General features: G+C 39.6%; 1 protein-coding gene across 1 annotated transcript in view; it reads left to right on the top strand.

The window, feature by feature from the left end:
* The window catches only part of plxna2 (plexin A2), a 301,903-nt gene that overhangs the window by 164,710 nt on the left and 114,474 nt on the right, over positions 1-22,719 (top strand). The window contains exons 6-7 of the mRNA XM_066670429.1: positions 11,956-12,079; positions 17,896-18,049. Of these exons, the coding sequence (XP_066526526.1) occupies positions 11,956-12,079; positions 17,896-18,049 (278 nt within the window). The remainder of the gene's footprint in view (positions 1-11,955; positions 12,080-17,895; positions 18,050-22,719) is intronic.

Below are 22,719 nucleotides of genomic sequence, written 5' to 3'. Positions count from 1 at the left end.
ATGTTTAGATTGCAGGATGGAAAAACAAGTTTTCTCTCTCAAGAACACTCTGAGCTGAGAGGGTGGAGAAGAGTGTCTGCTTCATGCACGTGCCTAGAGAGAGAGAGAGAGAGAGAGAGACAGAGAGAGAGAGAGAGAGAGAGAGAAACAGAGGCATGAGTAAATTGTAGAGGGAAGGAGAGAGTATAGAAAGTGTGGAGTGAGGTAGAAAGGGACATAGAGAGGTATGATATAGACATGGGAAAGTCAGTAAAGTAAGAAATGAGAGAATGTGTAGAGAGGGAGATGGAGGGAGAGAGAACCGAGTTGGAGAGAGAGAATAGAGAGGGAAAAAAAGACAAAAACCTGTAGAGACAGAGAGTTGGGGGAGACAGAAGCCCTCAGAAGGTCGAGGGAATCTAAGGGTCTGAAGCAGAGAGGGAAGGCAAGAAGAAGAGAAATGACATGAGGAAAGAGGGAGCAAGACAGAGAGAGTGGGATTGAGAGTTAGCAAGTATGCTGTGTCCAAAACCGTGTCCTATTCACTACATATTTTGCAGTTCCTCCATTTTGTAGTAATGTCCAAAAACATAGTGAACAATTTTCAGTGCACTGTACAGTACTACCCCCCCATGATGCACCGCAAAATAGTGTTCAACCTATGTACACCACTGGATAGCGGTTACCCATAATCCATGGTGGACCTGCAGGATGATATGTCCGCAATTGTTCACTTCCCTCCTGTACTCAGTTCTATATAATTGTGCAGTATATAGTGAATAACTTAGAGAATGGTGAATAGGGAGCTATTTTGGACACAGGGTCAGATGTGGCTAGATTAATTGCAGTCTGTGAAGGCTAATCCTTTAGACAATCTGATTGGCCGAGCTCCAGCGGGGTCAGTGGTCAGCAGAGCTACTGTACTATCAGCTGTCCTGGGAGAGTGTGTGGACGAGAGACTGGAGGGACTTGGGACGACATCAGCATGTGTAAGAGGTGTATTTAAGAACGGAGAATGGGGGATGTAAGAGATTATGTAATGTGTGTGTGTGTGTGTGTGTGTGTGTGTGTCCGGTTATGAGCTGGCATCTTGTTTGCACGGCCACTGCAGGCAATCCAAAGATGAGACGATTCTCACAGCAGGAACCAGCCTTTGATCTCTGCTGTGGAGACACACACACACAAACACACATATACACACACACTCAGTCACTCACTTACTCATCCATCTTATTCTCTCTCTCTCTCTCTCTCTCTCTCTCTCTCTCTCTCACTATCTATCTATCTATTTCTCTCATTCTCTTACATTTTACTTGTATCTACTGGTTTTCTCTCATTCTTTTTGTCTTTCTCTCTCTTCTCTCATTTCTCTCTCCATCTATTCTATTTCCTCTACTGCTTTTCTCTGTCCCTCTCTGTCTGTTCTGTCTCTCATTTCTCTCCCTCTGTCTCTGCTCTTTCTCTCTCTTTTATATACACTGATCGACCAAAAGATTCAAACCATTGACGGGACAGCTGAAGCTCCTCGTTACTCTCTCGCTCTCTGTCACCTCTGTCCCACCAATCCAAAACTTCTGCTGAGAGAACTTTTGCCTCTCACTCAGAATGAGTCCTGATGCCTTAAGCCGCAATACACCACTGCAGGACAGAACCCTATTGATTGTCCGAAGGGCCTCGTTTTATGACCCCAGGAACACAAAATCAAACATGAAATGCAACACTGCTCATAACTTCCAAACATTTATGTAAACACTTACACTACCATCAATACACAGCTAATCAGAAGAAATTGGATTCTTGCTGTAGCCCACCACCACAGCCGCGTGACTTCCATATCTAAGTAGTACTAATCACCACAATAATAATAACGGTAATGCAGAGGCCATTACCCTCTCCAGTCCGCACCGTGTCCTTATTGACTGCCGATCACGCAGCCGACATGACCAGACCCTCAGACTGCATCTTTCAGTTTGGCAAATGGGCTTCTAATTGCATATCGATCTCCAGTGTGGACTCACAGTGTGTTGGTTGCTTGAGGTCTGCACTCCCTCAGACCGGGCTGATATTAATGAAGTATTTACAGCTGGGAGAGGAGGTCTGAGACAGACAGAGAGAGAGAGGTGTGGAGTCCGGTTGCCATGTATTTCTAAGCATTTTAGTCTGTTTTCCATGGTTGCACCAGCAATGCTGAAGTTCTCTTCAATTTTCCTCAATCCTTCTCTTCTTTTTCCTTATATTTTCTTCTCCACAAATCTTCTCTTCAACCCTACTTTTCTCTCAGTAATAATAATAATAATGATAATAATAATAATAAAAGTTCAATTTATATTTCCAAAACCCAAGGACACTTTACATATAAAGGGACAAATAAATAAATAAGTACATACATACATAAAAAAAAAAAAGGGGAGGATTAAAATACTGGGAGTAAAATGTGGAAAAAAGGAACATTTTAACAGTGATTTGAAAGAAGATAATGTTGAGCCGTTGCAAAGAAGATGAGGAAGTGAGTTCCAAAGTTCAGCACTGATAGATCTGCCACTCAAGGTAGAGAGTTTAGTTGAGGGGACAGTAAGAAGACCATAGTTGGAGGAGCAGAAGTACAATACAAAGCAGTTAGTTCAGACAGATATGAAGGAGCCAGATCATGTAAAAGAAGGAAAGAAGGATTTTTGTATTTAATCCTAAGCTCAACAGGAAGCCAATGCAGCTGCTGGAGAACAGCTGTACTATGTGCTGTGTGGTTGGTGGAGGTAAGCACTCTAGCTGCGGACTTCTGGATGTATTGAAGATGGTTTACAAGTTTAACAGGAAGTCCGTAGAACAGTGAATTGCAGTAATTAATACAAGAAAATCATTTTAGTTGTCACAAAGCATGGGATGTAAGCCTGCAATATTCCGAAACAATAAAAGTTTTAGTGACAAGATTAACCTGAGAGTCAAAGGTGAGACTCGAATCTAGATGGCAGCCAAGATTCTTAACAGAACTGGCTGGTTTAATAAGAGCACCATCAGTATTGACAGAGAAATTTTATACACGAGAAAATTATGTCTTCGTTCCAACTAATAAAACTTTGGTTTTGTTTGCATTTAGTTTGAGGAAGTTGTTCTGCAACCAGATGTTTACTCCATAATGCATGTACTCAAGAGAGGGAAAACGTGCTGATGTAGATTTGGATATTGTCAGCATAGCAGTGGAATTGTAACCCATGTTTGTGGATGATCTGACCAAGAGGAGAAAAATAAATGATAAAAAGCAAAGGACCAAGGGCTGATACCTGAGGAACATCACAATATACTGGGGACAAGTTAGATCGTTGAGAACCAATAGTAACACACTAATGCCTCTCAGTGAGGTATGAATGAAAACATTGAAGGGCAATTCCAGAAATACCAACAGATTATAGTTTTGATATAAGTAGGTTGTGACTGACTGTATCAAAAGCTGCTGTTAAATCAAAGAGAACCAGGATATTAAGGGAACCAGCATCTAAAGACAGCAGAAAGTCATTCAAAACTTTTACCAAAGCAGTTCTGTGTAAAGTGCGAAACCCAGGGTGAAAAGGTCTGTAATGGTTATCAGAGGAGAGAAAATCATGCAGCTGAGTGGCTACAACACTTTCTATGATTTTGGAGAGAAAGGGAAGTTAGAAATAGGTCTATAGTTGGTTAAACACAAGTGGTCTTACCCAGGTTCCTTCAGTATAGGGGTGACAGCAGTTGTTTTAAGTGAGAGCAGAACAGTATCTAATGAAAAGCACAGATTTATCAAATGAGAGATATCAGAGACTTTGGAAGAGGTTTTGGAATAAATGTTGGAGACGGGTCTAGATTTGAGATGCAGGAGTTTTATTTAGAGATGACCTCAGCAACAGTGGAAGAACCCACGGGGGCAAAGACAGAGGGGCGTTTTCCTGATGAGAGCAAGATCGCCTCAGGAAAGGAAGAACAAGTTGCCATCGGAAAGTGTATATAAATGTTATTGATTTTGTCCTGAAAATAATCCATAAATGCTTGATACTGGACAGAGGAGCTCTTCTCATCTCTTCTCCATTTCACCTCAATTCTTCTGTTCTTTTCTCTTCTATTCTCCTCTTTTGTCTCCTTCTCCTCTTCTAATCTCTTCTCCTCGATCCTTATCCTTTTCCCCTTTATTCTCTTTTCTCATCTTTCTTGTCAGAACGTCACTTCTCTCCTCCTCACAACTTCTCTTCTTTTGAAATCTCTTCTCTTCACTTCTCCTCAACCGTGTTTTTGTTTCTCTTCTATTCTCCTCTTTTCTCTTCTCTTCAATTCTGCTCCAAACTTTCTCATCAAAAACGTCTCTTCCCTAATCTTCTCTTCAGACCTACTCTTCTCCTCATTCTCCTCTTAATTTCCTTTCTATTCTCTTGCCTTTTCTCCACTTTTCCTCAGTTTTTTCCTGTCAAAACGTTGTTTATCCTCTCCTCTTTTCTTTTCAAACCTACTTTCCTTATCTCTTTTCACTTCTCCTCAATCCTTATTTCATCTTCTATTCTGTTTTCTTCTCTACTTCTACTCTCTTCACATCTCTTCTTCGCAACCCGTCCCTTCTTCTCTCTATCTATTCTTTTATCTTCTTTTTCCTTCTCATCAAAACTTCTCATCTCATTTCTTCTCCTTTTTTCTTATGCCTTAACTTCTCCTCAAACGTTCTCTTCTCTGTCCTCTGCTCTTTCTTTCTAGATTCTTGCCTAATCTTTCTCCTCTTCTCCACTCCCCCCTCTTCTTTCTAAGCTGTCGTCCCTTCAGTCTCAACAGAGCCTCAGGAAGTCTGTGTGTGCAATGGTTTCCCGCTTCCTAAATGTGTACAGTGTCCCCCAACCCAACACCACCACTCCCACACACACACACACACACACACACACACACACACACATCTACAAACACTGACAGGTAAATGGCATAAGGAAAGTACATGTAGGGATATTTTGAAAGCATACATTTTCAGGTTTTTAGTTTTAAGTTTCAGCTGTGTGTCCTAATTTCATAAGAAGGGGGTCATTATGATCCAAAATTATTAATCTGAATTGTTTCTAATTTATGTATTAAATCTATTAAATTCATTTATTTAGTGTGTGTCGCCCTGTGAAGGACTGGCACCCCCTTAAGTGTGTGTTCCTGCCTTGCACCCAATGATTCCCGGTAGGCTCCGGACCCACTGCGACCCTGAACGTTGGCGCAGTGGGTAGTGTCACAGTCACACAGCTCCAGGGACCTGGAGGTTGTGGGTTCAAGTCCCACTCTGGGTGACTGTCTGTGAGGAGTTGATGTGTTCTCCTCGTGTCAGCGGGGTTTCCTCCGGGTCCTCCGGTTTCCTCACACGGTCCAAAAAACACACGTTGGTAGGTGGATAGACGACTCAAAAGTGTCCATAGATGTGATTGTGTAAATGAATGTGTGTGTGTGTGTGTGTTGCCCTGTGAAGGACTGGCGCCCCCTCCAGATAGGCTCTGGACTTACTGAGACCCTGAAATGGATAAGCGGTTACAGATAATGAATAAATGAATGAAAATGCTTTCAACAGTCTTTTAGCTCTTTCTGTATAATATGGTATTTTTGCTTCTGGGTTCCCTTATATTGCACAGTATATTTCAATTTAACAGCAATGTCCTCATATCAGAGTGGGAGAGGTGGTTCCCTACCCTCCTTCAAATGTTACATAGTGCAATTTCTACTGTGCTGAGCCTCGAGTAGCAACAACAGAGGCTCTTCTCCCTATTACAGGTCAGTGAAACATCACAATGATTTTGAAGCTGGAATATTAAGATCAATTTACTGCCTAGGGTTCCTTTAAAGGGGAGGTCTATGATTGTGGGGAAATGCTTTTCTCTCTGGCATGTTTAGGTTCAGAAGATCTGCATCTTTTAACGTGGCAGAGTATATCTGAGGAGGAAAAACGGCTGCTGCTTGTAGGTGGCTGAAGCATAACTTGTCTGTAAATTTGTACTCACAGTTTGAATTAAAACAGAAACTTGTTTGTAATTTGAGTTGTTTAGTTTCATCCAGTTAATTGCTCTATGGAATTTGGTGTCAGTTCCAGGTTAAATAATCCGAAACAGCCAAAATAAGTCAATATTACCAACCTGTGGAGCAGGAGTAGAGCAATATATTCACCTCTGTACATGATTTTCAACATTTGAGGTTTCGCTTAGCTGTTTCTCTGTTGTAAACAGAGAGAAAGGACACAATGCAGTAGGCTATGCAAGAGCCATACGCCGTTGCAAGCATTTATACTTCTGTGTTGGTGTCTGCGTCACTACAATTACACCGCTACAACACTAGGCTGAATCTCAAACATCTTATTCTACACCAGTGGTTCTCAAACTTTTTCTATCATTCCCCATCTCAGACAAAGGGGAAATTCCGCCCCCCACCGGTACCATATAGCCCCCAAAAAATAGCAATAAAATACACATGCAAGTTTACAGTTCTCTAATTTATTCAAGAAATCTCTATCTCTAAATCAGTAGCTTAACATTATAACACCAGATTAACATCAATGGTAAAAATCCAAAAAAACAGCAAATCTGTACTGCACAAACAGTACGTGTACTATTTAATGAGTAGGATGTTGTTTGTGACAGAGCAGAGTTTACATGAGGTGTCAGGAAAGTAACTAATACAAAGCCGGCACATTTTTCCCGTGTCGTATCGCTTCTTGTTGAGTTTTTTTTTTCTTTTCCCAGAAACCTCCGGATTTTTCCTTGTTCAAAATTTTTATTCATCCCTGAAACCCACACCATGTCTGAGGAAACCTCTGTGAATATGCTGATGTCTGTGTGTGGAGGAGAGTAGTTCATGTTCCTGTACTTCTTCAGTTCGGCATAAACAATGTCCATCTGACTTCTGACCAATCACAGTCATTACATTTCTGGAGAGGTTCAGGCTACGTCGTAGGCTAAAGGCCTCAGCACATGAAACAAAATTTGCGAGGGCTGGGCGAAGTGGGATCGCCTTTGCGATCTTTGCAAGGTTGCATACTTTCTGCTGTTTTGTTTTGCCTGTCATGTACTCTCCTGTACTGCAAATGCTCTGAGAATTGCACCACAAAGTCATCCATGTTTATGTTGTGTCACGCCTCTTTTGTACTGACCAATGAAAACCTTCGTCAAATGGCGTTTATCCCGCGGAGTTCACAGATCGAAGCCTTCACATGACGTATGCGGTTGTTCATTTTCTCCTAAATGACGTCATAATTTTCGCCGAAGACAGGCAAACATCGTCTCCGCAAGAAGTATGCTGAAGCCAACGAGTGTACATCGATGTGTTGCCTATGGTTTAGGTTCGACGCAGAAGTATAAATTGGGCCTATGTCTGACACTAGGCTTTCGTAAACATATTACACTAGTTTCCAGCATGCAGCTCCAACATCCTTTGCATGGAGTAACACAGATGTCTCCTCAGTATTGTATTCTACCTTTTTCTCCTTGCAATGTCCACTCAGACTCAGATTCTGATCTGTCTGTTCAGACAGAGTTACATTGCCATGAATCTTATAAAGGTCATTTTTCAGCACCACACATGAAAGTGGCCCAAATCCATATTGAACTGTCAGGTTGTATGTGACAGATTTGGACCTCTATTCCCAGCTGTGTGAATGTAGCCTTGTACTCTCAGTGTATTTGTTTATTAGTTAATTAGATCTAAGCTGAATTGATTTTAATAAGATACCTGAATTCTATACCACATTACAAAGGCTTGACACATGTTTTGAATGACTGTAATATGCCATTGTGGAAAAAAAAATGTATTTAAATAGGTTTTGTTATTATTATTATTTCATTTACTTTTTATCTGTACGCCATTCCCTTTCTCTAGTGTGTGTGTGTGTGTGTGTGTTTAGCCTGCACTTGTAAAAGCATTCCACAGCCTGTTAGATGGCCCTGGGCCAGTATTGAGACAGACAAAGCCCGATCTCTCCAGACAGACAGAATCTCAGGGCCAGACAGACTGATACAGAGAGAGACAGGTGGGGGGAGCACACACTTCAATTAATGAGGAAAAAAATTGAGGGAGGAGAATCTCAAACCTCACACACACACACACACACACACACAGGTACATCCACACATGATGACCAACTATCAGCACCATGGCAACCACAGCATCCCCATATCCTCTCCACTCCCCAAAATACAGACACACACCACACACACGCGCACACACACACACACACACACACATATATATATATATATATATATATATATATATATATATATATATATATATATATATATATATACACACTCACACTCATTTCAGACAACAAAATATTCACAAGCCCTTGTAGATATCTAAAAGCACATTAAGTGTCATTTTCCCTCGAGCATTTGGGATGTAAAATAGATGCGACAAATTGCAAGTCGACATGCTCCCTGTCAGAAAGGGCTGGGTGAGAGAATACAACTGAAAAAAATGCAGGGGAAGGGGCTCAAAGGGGTTGGGGGATGCGGAGCATTAACAGAGAGAAAGTCAAAATAAAGAGGCATGCTGAAGCGTAGGCATGCATTACTCACACACCTTGGTGTAAAATCTACATGATTGCACATTATATCTTATAAAAAGTGGTCTTTGGAGCAAGGCTTTTGAAGAACCGCTTTTGGTTCCCTGTGAAACCTTTCAATGGATGTTTTAGTAATAGAATATGTATCTACATTCTCTTAGAGTGGAATGATACAACTTTTTCTGAACTTAGAGTAAGATACTGGTTGATTTTGAGGGTCTGCTTACTTCAGTGTAATATAAGATAAGAGATGAGACTTTATTGATCCCTAAAAAATGGCAGCCTTATAGTAGCATACAGATCAAAAACAGACAGCTGGGGTTTATGGTGGTCTGAGAAGTTCTATTAAACCTAAAAATACAAAAGTATTTAATAACTATATAAATATATGAAGTGTATACATGATAGTTACATGTTCAGCATCAGATCTTATTTAAACTGTTAATTAAATGTAAACTGTTCATTAACTGTAAACTGGTAATAATAAAAAAAAGATGCTGTGACCACAGTTGTCAGTTTTGAGCATAGAAAGGAAGTGTTATAACAGATCGGTAGAGACCTTCATTGAGTGTGGTACACCTCAACTCATGTTCAGCTGCTCCAGATAATTAAATTGTAATATGCAATGAGAAATGTGCATGTGTTTGATCACCTGGGGCTGAGTTTAGGACACTGGGCAAGTATTTCATATTTAATTTTTCATTTATAACTTTAGTAGGCATTAAAGGGGACATATTATTGTGTGTGTGTGTGTGTGTGTGGGGGGGGGGGGGGGGTATACAAAACAAGCCATGAAAAAGAGAATGGATAAGAAACAGAACTGAGTAAAAATGGCTAAAATCCAGAGTGACTACTGGGCTCTCACTCTGAACTGAGCTGTGGCTCATTGTCATTTAAAGGAACAGGCACTGGAACTGGATGTTCTGAACAGGGCTTCGGTGTTTGGTCCTTGTGGTACTTTGAACAAAGATGATTACTTGTACATAAATCTGGCCCATATCACACATGCAATTAAAGGCAATAACAATATCGGAACCTTTATCTGCAGAATATATCATAACAATAAATTCAGATACAGCAGAAAGCAGGTTGGATTGAAAGGATTAGGTGGTTTGATTATCAGACAGAGGCGCTCCTTGCTGTCTTCCACAGCCCGCTTTCATTCCCCCTTACAGCAGGTACTCAAATTACCTTTAATGCGTTTCTCTGCAGCGGCAAGCGCCGAGTCGAATCATTCACTGTGAGGAGTACTCCAGAGACCGAGGATCATTTGAACCCTAAAAGAGTGCTGGTTTTTCTTTTCCATTTCCCTGTCTCACATGAAGAGCTACAAGAACTGTAGACCCGTTAGCTACAGATCTGATTCTCATTCTTTGTTGCGAGATTCCACTGAGACTTTTATTTCATTTCCCAGGAGTGTTCTTAACCTTATCTTCCCTAACGTATAAGTACAGAAGTGCCTTCGGAGACTTGTCACACTGTTTCCTCGAACACAATAATATCTGCTGGACTAGGAGCATGTCTATGTTTGGGCAGGAGTTGGAGATTTTTATTTGATAGGCTTGTTCTTTTTTTAAAAAGCACACAACCCAAAACTTCCTGACGAAAAAAATAAAAAATCATAGTCAGAGTCTGCATTACTGCATATCATCACAGTTTAAGATGTTTAGGGATGATCAAAATATCACCTGCTGTGTGCTATTGTGTTTTCTATTACTGTATAAAAGAAGCAGAGTTGCTTGCATTGTGTGTAGGGCAGGGTAAAGTTTCAGCCAATATTTGATCTCTAATTGTGTTTTTAATGGTGTTTTTTGTTGAAATTGTATTGTGCTCCACATGAAGGGCAACGCCCAGATTTAAACTAGGATTGTAAAGTGGCAGTTCTCCAGTTTAAAAAAATCAATCTGAGCCATCCTGTCGCAAAGTCTGATGTAAAAAAATAATAATAATAAAAATAAAAAAGTCATACATTTATGAGAGCTGAAATCCTAAGAGAATGTTGCTCTATCCAATTTGAAAGTCTGACCCTACTCGATTGAAAAACATGACTGTGATTAGTAGGAGCTTGTAATTTATTTAGTTTCATCACAAATTCCCAAACAGGCCTCGTGTATGAAGTTTGTTACAGTGTGCACTGTAAGTATGGTCAAGACAAATAAACAGTCAATTCTAAAATATAAATAAGTAGCACTGATAAGTTGCATCATACTTAAAATACAGGATAACAGAGGCTTCTCTTGTCTGGGCTTTACAGGGTTAATCAGTATGCTGTACTGGCTCTGGGTGATTTAGGGTGAATGCGAGGGCAACAGTTATCAGAGCTACTGGTAGATGTGCTGATAGAGGCAAAATAACATTCAGCACCAAGGGCAGTGGTCATTTTTCAGCTTAGTGTGGGTGCGGGGTAGCAGGGTAGGGGGGTCCAACAGGAAAAAAAGCATGGTAAGAGTTAATATGGTAAAAATAATATGATTTCCCACACGGATGAGACACGAATCAGGATTCTGACAGAAAAGAGTTTGTAGTATGACTACTAAAAGTTGTAGATTTTGCAGTAGATTTTGATGTCATTTAGAATATTAGTGAGCAGCGTTCATATCATTGAGGAAAACTATGACGACTATATTTTTCTAAATGAAAAATAGATGAGATCTAAATAACAATAATCATTTGAAGATGAGAACAATTCCCAAATGTTTTGCACTTTTCGACAATGAATACAAATTAATTTTACATATGAATATAGCAGTGTTGCTGCCAATTTAAACTGTATATGCGCAAAACATCATACTTGTCTACACTTTGCTTATAGCTGTAAAGGACAGTGAGGAAAGGCTAACCTGTGTTTATGAATGTTTAAAGTTACTCACTGTTGAATATAAATATCCTCTTTGCTTTGTTATAAGCTACATGGGTGAAGGTTTGCGCATGTGCAGTCTAAATCTGGCAGCTGGCACAAATCAGGTAAACACAACCAGTTATTTCTGATTTGAAAACAGACAATTACAAGAAAAAAAGAGTTTTGTTTATTGTTATCAGGTCACCGAGAGCTAACAGAATAGTTCAGAGGAGTCGACCCTCAAAGAATCGATTCTTCATGCATCTGGGAATCGCTCGTATCAACTGATCCATAGAGCTGAAGCTTTTGTGCATGCAAAATGTATTTAAAGAAAAACGTAGCAATAATCCTTCCATAATATTTGTCACATCATTTGTAAGCTACTGTTTATGAAAATTAGTAATAGTAATATATATAAAACCTAATATACCAAATATAATATTTTATCTGTGGCATGTGATGGGATATTAATAATCCACAGAGAGAAAACAGACAATTCCCTGCTGAATTCACTGCTTTCTTTTGTGCCTGCCGTGTTAAATGAATGGGGTAATGGAGTGTATTGATGAGTCCATTCTCTCTTTCTCTCCCACTCTTTTCTCCACAGGTGTTCCCAGAGAGATAGATGTGAACGAGCCAATGAACCTTACCGCTTTGCAGCCACCCTGAACCAGTGTGTGAAAGCCACGGTGTACCCTGACAGCATAGCAGTCTCTGAACCCAGCGTACCGGTGAGATTCTCCGTACCAGTGTGCTTCAGTGCAATATCCTTTCCAATTTAGCTGAGCTCAGGTACATTTTAAAGTGGAGGTTTTAGAAAACACACACACTCTTCATAAGCTTTTTAAATGCACAGCAAAATGGATGTGGAGTGTGTTCTCCTCTCTAGTGACTGTAAACAAAAATTGCCTAAAATCATTCTGTATGGAGATGTGTTTTTTATTTTTTATTTTATTTTTTTTTGGGGGGGGGGTGTTGAGCGGTAATGTGTGATGTGGGTGGATGGAAGAGTGAGTGAGTAGAGGCAAGGTGCATGTGTGGGTGCCAAAATGTGTGTGTGTGTATGTGTGTAGGTTGACGTGGGAGTTTTGTTTGAGGAGAGGCTGGCGTGTGTTCAGCACCAGGTTAAGGATGGCCAGAGAGACAGAGAACGCTTACAGTTGTTTCTTCTCCTTGCGTTTTATCTTGTTTTTATTCTTTGTGAAGCATTTCCATGTGTTATTATGTTAATTTTTGTAATACACTGGTAGCTCCAGTTGATCCAGTTGTCTGCTTATCTAATTCAAAGCATGGTCTTTATTCTTTAATATCTTCCAATTAAAGTAGATTTTTTATTAGTGGAGACCAAATAAACGTCCCTCAGATTGCCCAGCATCATGCCGAATCGCATCATATCCAGGTTTTTAGAGTGCAGAGAGCTTCAGCAGTGACAGGATTGCTGCTTCACTCCACCGAGCGACAGTAGCCGGGTCACTGGCGGGAAGCTATCACCATGACAACAAAGCCCATCGGCACAGGAGCATGAAAAAGCAGTGAAAAAGAATCAAATTACCTTTATTAAAAATGTTGCTAGCAATTAGCCACCCTTACCACACACAGAAAAAAAGCCACGGTTTAGCAGCCAGAGAGCTAACGCACATTGAAATGAGCAAGGACTTGCACTACAGAAACACACACAGGACCTTCAGAGGGCTGATTTACAGAAAAGGGTTCAGGAGTTAGCAAGATAGGTGCTTAAATGTCCAGCCTGTCCAATAGAGGAGGAAGAGGTGGAAGTTAGGGATGGTCCTAGCCCCCTTGAAAACAGTGGCATGTCGTTTACTGTCTGGGTTGTTTTTTGTTTTTTTTTATCTTTTTTTCTTTCTTATCTTTTTTTCTTATCTGTTTCATTCAAATACTGATTTGTTTTAGCATTGTTTCTACATTTAAAACTAAGCTTTAGTTATTTTGTGGTTATACAGTTTATTTTTATGATATGCCTATTTAATTTTTGATTATTTATTTAATGCAAACAACGGTTAGCATTTATAAAACCTAAAAATATTTTAACCCTGGTATATTTAGCCATATGTACACCGATCGACCAAACATGACCACTTTCTTGTTTCTACACTCACCGTCGATTCTCTCAACTCCACTGACCACACAGCAGCAGAAAGAGAATGGACAATGAATTTAGAAACAAGGTGGTCATAATGTTATGGTTAATCTGTCTATGTACTCCAAATGCACTTTTTACATTAGTGACCTCACCAAAGTGCCCTACTCAAACTTGTGAGCTTGGTCTAATGTGTAGAGTAGCTAGCGGATATACAATAGTTTAATGGTAGATACACTGTCATGCAGTGTCACATTACGCTTAACAGTTTTAGCTTAGGGTACAAACCAGATTCCAAAAAAGCTGGGACACTAAACAAATTGTGAATAAAAACTGAATGCAATGATGTGGAGGTGGCAAATGTCAATATTTTATTCGTAATAGAATATAGATGACAGATCAAAAGTTTAATCTGAGTAAATGTAACATTTTAAAGGAAAAATATGTTGATTCAGAATTTCACAGTGTCAACAAATCCCAAAAAACTTAGGACAAGTAGCAATAAGTGGCTGGAAAAAGGAAATTGAGCATATAACGAACAGCTGGAAGACAAATTAACATTAATTAAGTCAATTGACAACGATTGGGTATAAAACCAGTGTCTCTCTGAAGCCAAGGGGGTAAGAGGATCACCAATTCCACCATTGTTGTGCAGAAAGATAGTGCAGCAATACCAGAATGGTGTTACCCAGCGTAAAATAACATCATCAAAAGATTCAGAGAATCTGGAACAATTGCTGTGCGTAAGGGTCAAGGCCGTAAAACTCTACTGGATGCTCGTGATCTCCGGGCCCTTAAACGTCACTGCACCTCAAACAGGAATGCCGCTGTCAAGCAAATAACAGAATGGGCTCAGGAATACTTCCAGAAAGCATTGTCAGTGAACACAATCCACTGTGCCATCCGCCGTTGCCATCTGAAACTCTACAGTGCAAAGAGGAAGCCATTTCTAAGCAAGCTCCACAAGCTCAGACGTTTGCTCTGGGCCAGGGGTCTTTTAAAATGGAGTGTGGCAAAATGGAAGACTGTTCTGTGGTCAGATGAGTCACGATTTGAAGTTCTTTATGGAACACTGGGACGCCATGTCATCCGGACCAGAGAGGACAAGGATAACCCAAGTTGTTATCAACGCTCCGTTCAGAAGCCTGCATCACTGATGGTATGGGGTTGCATGAGTGCTTGTGGCATGGGCAGCGTGCATGTCTGGAAAGGCACCACTAATGCAGAAAACTATGTTCAGGTTCTAGAACAACATATGCTCCCATCTAGACGTCATCTCTTTCAGGGAAGACCCTGCATTTTTCAACAAGATAATGCCAGACCACATTCTGCAGCAATCACAACATCATGGCTACGTAGGAGAAGGATCTGGGTACTGAAATGGCCAGCTGCAGTCCAGATCTTTCACCTATAGAGAACATTTGGTGCATCATAAAGAGGAAGGTGCGACAAATAAGTACCAAGACGATTGAACAGTTAGAGGCCTGTATTAGACATGAATGGGAGAGCATTCCTATTTCTAAACTTGAGAAACTGGTCTCCTCTGTCCCCAGACGTCTGTTGAGTGTTGTAAGAAGAAGGGGGGATGCCACACAGTGGTAAAAAATGGCCTTGTCCCAACTTTTTTGGGATTTGTTGATGCCATGAAATTTTGAAACAACATATTTTTCCCTTAAAATGATACATTCTCTCAGTTTAAACTTTTGATCTGTGATTTATGTTCTATTCTGAATAAAATATTAGATGTTGGCAGGCACCTCCACATCATTGCATTCAGTTTTTATTCACAATTTGTTTATTGTCCCAACTTTTTTGGAATCCGGTTTGTATTACATCCACACAGAGAAGGGGGTCATGGAGAAGTGTAGCATGCAGATTCTCATTCATGTGCACGCTTGCAGAGTCTAAGGCAACTTTTATGACTGTAATCAAAAAACACTGTTTATGTTTTCTCACCATTTGCTAGCTCTCCGCTCGGTTTGCAAGCTCAAAACCAGTCTTGTATGTTTAAGTCCCAGTGTCTGTAAATGAGGAAAAAAAAACTTACTGGTTCACTCCGGCATGCTAGGGTCTCTCTCTACTTATGGAAGAAGCATCTGGAGTGTTTTTAAGACAACGGAGAGAACTCCAAACATTGAAAAACATGAACTAAAATGAGGATTTAGCTTTATTCCTGCTCCATAGGTGGGTATTGTTGACATATTTTTCTTGTTTCAGATCACTTAAGTTGGAAATGGATTACTGAATGTGATGCAAAACTAAACCGCTCGTGTTACAAATGAGTTTCTGTGATAATCCAAATAGTGAATAAAATCTTACAGACATGTTAAACTTCAGCTACATACAAATCAGTTTTTCTCCCTGTTTCTGAATGTAAACAACCAGAGAGAACTGTGTTTACTCACAATAATTGATGTTCCCATTAATGTTCTATGTAAATATTAATAATTAGCATCACATCAAATGATAATTAGCAGCATATCAAATCAAGTGTATCATTTGTTTTAAAAGTTTTAAAAGAACCTAATACCAAAAAATTTGTATTGCATAGCATTTGATTATTTTGCCCAGTAACAAAATAATTTCACCATAAATCGGTAATATACTTCTTTTACCAAAATAAATAATAATAATAATAATAATAATAAATGTGTCCTGTGTTGTGAATACATTTTTAAACATAAATACTATAGATTTAACCACATCTAAACATGTGCAGAGGCACTTCATTACCAATTCTTTCTCACTACCTATAAATAAACATTTATCATGTTAAAGTGGTCTGTCAGAAGAGGGTATGATGTTCTGTCCCTGTTTACATCTTTATTGGTTATCGTTATGTTTTTAGTGTTTGGTCTAAGGTATATGTTAAAGTATGTTGGCTGACACGTATGCGCACTCAACATTTAAACAATATTATACTTATAGTTTGAATGTGGCATGAGTCGTATATTTTATCCATATACAACAGAGTATGTCTCATTATCCTTGTATGTTTCTGAGGTGTACTCTATGCCACTGCTGGTCCACCATCGGACCACTCATATTACTGTCCTGTATACAAGAGCTAACTAGTGCTAAAATGTGGCAATTTTAAATTTCTGTTTAACAACAGGTGGTCCACCCAGAAAACACTGTGCAAAACACCAGTGGACCTCCAACTTTTCCCTCAGAGGACCAACCATTGTCTGCTGTCTCTTGTTATCAGGGGATATCTCAGTGATACATCCTTTCCTTGTTGCTGTCTGATATGATAACCTTGTGGATAAGCTAGTCAGCTCTGCTAATACACTTAGTGAGGATGTAGGCAAAAAGATCAGAGACAGTGTTCTCTCTGAACTGCTTTAGGGGTCTATTTAGATGTAAAAAAGCCATATTACCCATCTATTACTGACCACATGACTACAGCCTTTAACAGCAGTCATTTCCAAAATTAGCCTAAAATAAGTCTATATATTGAGCATCAAACCAGTTTATTATGTTGAGTATTTCTTCCCTGAAAGTCAAGATGCACTAGGCCTGTGTTCTTAGAGTGTTAGAGATGTGGAAAATGTTCTTCATTCTGAGCTCTGTCACAATTAGCAATTATGCTTCACAGCCATGGCTCCCCACAGCCTTTGCTTTTTGTTGTAGACGTCGTGTGTGTGTGTGTGTGTGTGTGTGTGTGAGAGAGTGAGAGAGAGAGACTGTGTGTGGCACACATAACACGTGTAATCAGCAAGTAGATGGCTCAGCTCCTGCGCTTTGTAATTAGCTGCTTTACGGACATGTTTGTGTGCAGGAAGACTGCATGAAAAGGGCACGGGTAGTCTGGGCGACAGCTAGCGCTGCTGTCAGGGCTAGTTGGTGATGTGTTATAGCTGTAGCACTCACTGTTTTTAGGTGCTAGTCAGCCAGAACAATTAAAAAAAAAAAAAAACGTTGGACGGTCAGGTAAAACAGAAAAGCTTTAACAAATGTCAGTCCTGTTTGTTACGGAAGGTCCTCCACCAGACTGGAACAAGCATCCACCCCAGTGAGTGAATAAAATATTTTTTTATAGAGAGCTCCAGCATCTGTGTGGGACTGCTCTCTAGAGAAAGACTTCAAAAGGTGTGTGTGTGTGTTGTTGCTGTTGTGAACTGAGAGAGAGAGGAGTTCAAGAAGTGGATTGAATTTGTCAGATGTCATTTTTCATCCTCTTTTTTAGGGAAAAAGAAAGTAAAGAAGAAGCCTTTCTAGCTCCTTTTATAATGCAATGTCACTTGCATCTGAGGCTAAGGGCTGGCTGACAGTCCGTACCTCCGCCTCATAGTGGGGCCATCGGCTATGTACCTGCAGCATCCTGCTCCATTCAAATATACTGCAATGCAAAGCCAGCAAATAAGAAATAAATATATAATAATTAATTATAAAATTAGTTTAAAACCCCACATATAATCTTTTTGTTTTTCCTCCCTCTTACTCCAGCTGCTAGTGAAAGTGACGGATGTTCCAGATCTCTCAGCTGGCATCACCTGTTCCTTCGGGAATCTGACGGAGGTGGAGGGGACTGTGGATGGCAATCAGATCCTGTGCATCTCTCCAGCCGCTAAAGACGTCCCCGTTATTCCCACTGATCAAGGTAGTGCTTTATAGGGATGTGTCAAATGCACAGTTTTCACTTATGTCAAATATGGTTCATCAAATAAGATTCATCACATAGGTAAAGCAGCAGTAGTCCCAATCTTCTTGCTTTTTTTCTCTCTCCACCGTTTGTATTTTATAGTGTCAGAAACCACATAGGCATTATGCATTTTTATTCATAAAGAGACACCAGAGTGGAAAAACCAAAGAACACTAAACTTACACTATGCTGTGGCTGCTTCACTATTTTGAGCAATCAAAATGTCTGCCTGATTACATTACTGAGGTGTAAACTGAATAATTCAGAGTGGTCTGATGTAAAATGGTCCATGTAGAGACCCTTGCCAACTGAACCGGGATATTTGATGTCCGCAACATAATTACAGCCATTGTATTTACTCCACAAAAGCCAGAGAACCTACATATCGCTATGGATAGTAGTGATATATGTAAAAGAAACTGAGTGTTCTTTGGATATTTATTTACCTTATTGCTATCATGAATGATTGGCTATTAAAAAAAAATTGTATGTGTTGGTCATATGTATTTGTTTGTCTTTCATGACAACTGACACATGCCTAGTTAATCCTCTCTAAATGTCTCAGTAGTTCTAAAGACCTGTTTATTCACTTTCACTCTAGAAAATGTAAAAATGACTAGCTCTTGCTGGAATTAGCCTTTATAGATGTTGACACAGGCTTATGCCAAGTGTGAAACACAAATGTAGGGGTCTTTTAGCCCTAAACAAATGAACAAGGGTAGCATGTTCCAAAAATATACCAAAATCTGATCTTAAAACATATTAGACTGTTTATCGTACAGCAGGCTTTGTATTTGTACCCATTTCACTTCTTCTTCTATTGTGTGGAGCTTTTTGAGAATAATATTTTGGTTCTAATCACAAACAGTGTTTCTCTAGATTGGAGCATTTCACATCAAAGGTCTCTAAAGTAATTTGTTTACAACTATTTAAATATGTGGAAGTATCACTGGGTTTATTTATTATTCTTTTTTTATTATAAAGTAATTATTTATTTATTTATTTTGAGACATGCTTTTTGTGTGTGTTCTCCGCCCCTAGAGTTTGTGAATAATTGCTCACTAGTGTGTGCTTATGTGCTCATTGTCACGGATGGGTCAAATGCAGAGAAGCAATTTCCGTAAGGGGATCAATGAAGGTGTTTGTTCTTCTTCTAAAAAAAATAATAATAATAAATAAAATCTAAGGCTTTTATTTTGTTGTCTTCCCACTATTTGAGACACAGAGTGAGAGCGAGAGAGAGAGAGAGAGAGAGAGAGAAAGTGAGAAACAAACACAAACTTGTTTGTTTATCCTTTCAAACCACATGCATATTCCATGTATCCGTTCCCCACTTTCCGCTTCCTCTTTCCCCTCTTGTGCTGCCTCCTCCATGGGGGAGTGGTTTTCTCTATGCTCTCTTATAGATGTCCTATTAATAGAGCCCCTCACACTCGTGCTCTGCTGACTCCTAATGAGTGCTTCACTTAGTGTGGCCCCCCGGCCTCACGTCTGGACCCTGCCATCGATCCTGCAGGCCGCTCTAAGCCGCCACTCTAATGAGCTCACACTGACCCTGGGTCAGCCCTGGGGCCATAGCCCTGCTCCCAACCACGCTTACACCTATTACAGGTGATGGGCCTGGTGCCCTTTTCCTGGGCTAAGTCTGATTTAAGGAGATGGGGTTTCTTGTGGCCAAAGTCGTGGGACCCGAAGTTTGAGGCTGAGTCTTAGTTATAACAAGGGCAATAGCTATTAATGTAGGCAAGTCTAAGAGGTTGGAAACAGTATACATAAAAGTAATTATTAATTATTGCTACATTTATGTAAAGTGCAACTCACATAAGATGCCAAATCCAATTGATAGGTAGTCCCTGAATAAACCCATTTATGCTTCATAGAGGGCCCCCTCCACTGTGGGGGCAGCCATATTTAAAATAGGTTTATTATGGAATTGCTAATAGATTTAAGCCACTAGGTGTGAGTATAATGGATGATTCATAACGTAAAAAAGAACCACAGGAGAAAATGTCTAGATTAAGGCAATTTGCTGTATTTTGTTATATACTTACATATAAAGAGGTGTGTTCTCCCCGTGTTCGTGTGGGTTTCCTCCGGGTGCTCCGGTTTCCTCCCACAGTCCAAAAACACATGTTGGTAGGTGGATTGGTGACTCAAAAGTGTCCGTAGGTGTGAGTGAATGTGTGAGTGAATGTGTGAGTGTGTGTGTTGCCCTGTGAAGGACTGGCGTCCCCTCCAGGGTGTGTTTCCCCCTTTCGCCCAATGATTCCAGGTAGGCTCTGGAACCAACGCGGCCCTGAACTGGATAAGCGCTTACAGATAATGAATGAATTAATTACATATAAAGATAAAATATTATAAACTTATGGTATTATCAACACAATGTAACAATATATATTTGCCTCTTAAAAGCCACAGCTGTTTTAGAGTCCTACACCATTATGACTCTTTTGGTCAAGTGAACAGAAGTTTTTGTTGAATTTCTGAGTGAAAATATGTTTCACTCTGGTTTAAACATGGCGCTTATTTGCCTTTTTCTTTGTTTTTCCCATTCTCTATCTCTTAGCTCCACGACCATACAGGAGCACTTTGTAGGTCTACATTTACAGAATCTGGTTCATCTGATTCTCTGCATACTTTTTTAGACCACATTCACACTGTTCTTCTGGAGTCAGCTATTTTTCTCTTGGTGGATTGTTCCCATCTCTCTTGGCCACTCACTGTCCACTCTGTTAGACACACCTACCTAGTTGGTCCACCTTGTAGATGTAAATTCAACACACACTAACACACCACCACCACGTCAATGTCACTACAGTGCTGACAATGATCCACCACCCAAATCCTACCTGCTCTCTGGAGGTTTTATGAGCTTTCTGACCAGTAAAACATAGTGAACATGGGCAAACAAAGTATGCAGAGCAACAAACGGCCTACAATATGTAATATTAGAACTACAAAGTGTTTCTTTATGGTCAGTTGAGCTGTTAAAATGGGCAATGAGTGTAAAAACAAGGTCATTTTAATGGTATGGCTGACTTTTTCAGAAACACCAGGGTCTCCCAAACAGTTACACGACTGTATATTATGTGAAGGTTTATTACAAAAAGATTAAGTTAAGATCAGAGCTAGGAGGTTTTGACGCTGACAGTATGTAAGCACAGCTCCGTTATCGGCATTCATAAGCACAGGTCTTCATGTTTATCTAAGGAAAGTGAAAGCTGAGTGGGTTAGTCAAAAAGAAAAAATGTCAGCTATGGCTCATGGCTCTACCTTAACATGGTGTGGAAAGCTGCAGAAATGGACAGTTGGACTAGTTAATCAGATTCACAGCAGTAGCTCCTGCAGCGTTCAGGATTGATGCCTAATTTGTGGGAAAAAAAATACTACCAGGCTCCTATCTCAGTAAAAGAAGGTGTCCCCAGTGGGCGGTAGCAGCTCGCTAATTATTCCTTCACCCTTCCATTAACCCCTGATGAAAAGTATATGGTCATGGCTGATGCTATCCACACCAGAGTAATCCCCAACCTTCTCCGGGTAAATGACAGCTCTGTTTGCCCACAATCCCCCTTTCTCTTCACAGGGAGCATGGCCTAATCAAGGAGCCCCCTCAGGTAAATGTCATATGTTCAAATCTCATATTCCCCCTCTATCTCCCTTATCCACATCAGGGAGTGCAGATTATTAAGCAGAGTCCAGGAACATCGATCATGTGTGGAATTAATAACAACACGGGGCCGCAATCTGAGAGGGTCTCTTAAGGATGTTAAGGATGTATGATCTGAGGGTCTTTAGGAGCACACACATGGCAGAAATGTCAGAGAATGGAGTTCTCAACATTAATAGAGTCAGGTGCTGCCTTCACAAAAGCTGTTCTAAGGGAATAAAAAAAATAAAAAACTTGCGAATGGTGTAAACGGAACACTATTATATGTATATATATATATATATATATATATATATATATATATATATATATATATATATATATATATATATATATATATATATATATATATATATATATTATTATTACCTTAAAATTACAGCTTCAGTTTACTGCTGCTTGCTACTTTTCTCCAAAAGTTGCACTTTCTGTAGTACTGAACGTAGAGAAGCAATGACAGGCTCTATTCTCCCTGTTACACACCAGTGAAGCACCACAAAGATTTTGAAACTGTAATTTTAATGTAAAAATATTATGTAGTGTTCCTTTAAGAACAATATCTACATTTAGTACTGTAAAATTATACATTATCAATAATAATTCAGCTGTGAATATTAGAACTCATAAACAACTCTAAGACGGGCTTCTGTAAAATTAAGAAAATAATTAAGAACATATGTATTTTTTAAAGAATATTAATTGTTATAATTTTTCTTATAATAATTTCCTAAGGATTTTTAAAGACTTTTTCTTAACTTTTATCTTAAATAAAATATCATATTTAAGAATATCTTTCTTAAGAGACTTTTGTGAATCTGGCCCCAGGTCCCAAAGTTTTACAAGAATAACTTATTTAAACTGAAGTGTCATGTTTGGGGTGAAGTGATTAATAGATGGGGAGGTGGATGGAGGTGCAGGGTGGAGTTTAAAAAGATACACACTGACAAAACAAGACTAAACC

Source organism: Hoplias malabaricus, chromosome 5 (genome assembly GCF_029633855.1).
Source record: "Hoplias malabaricus isolate fHopMal1 chromosome 5, fHopMal1.hap1, whole genome shotgun sequence".
In the NCBI taxonomy this organism is placed as follows: domain Eukaryota; kingdom Metazoa; phylum Chordata; class Actinopteri; order Characiformes; family Erythrinidae; genus Hoplias; species Hoplias malabaricus.
Note: the sequence above shows the minus strand (reverse complement) of the source record. Positions and strands in the feature narration are given on the sequence as shown.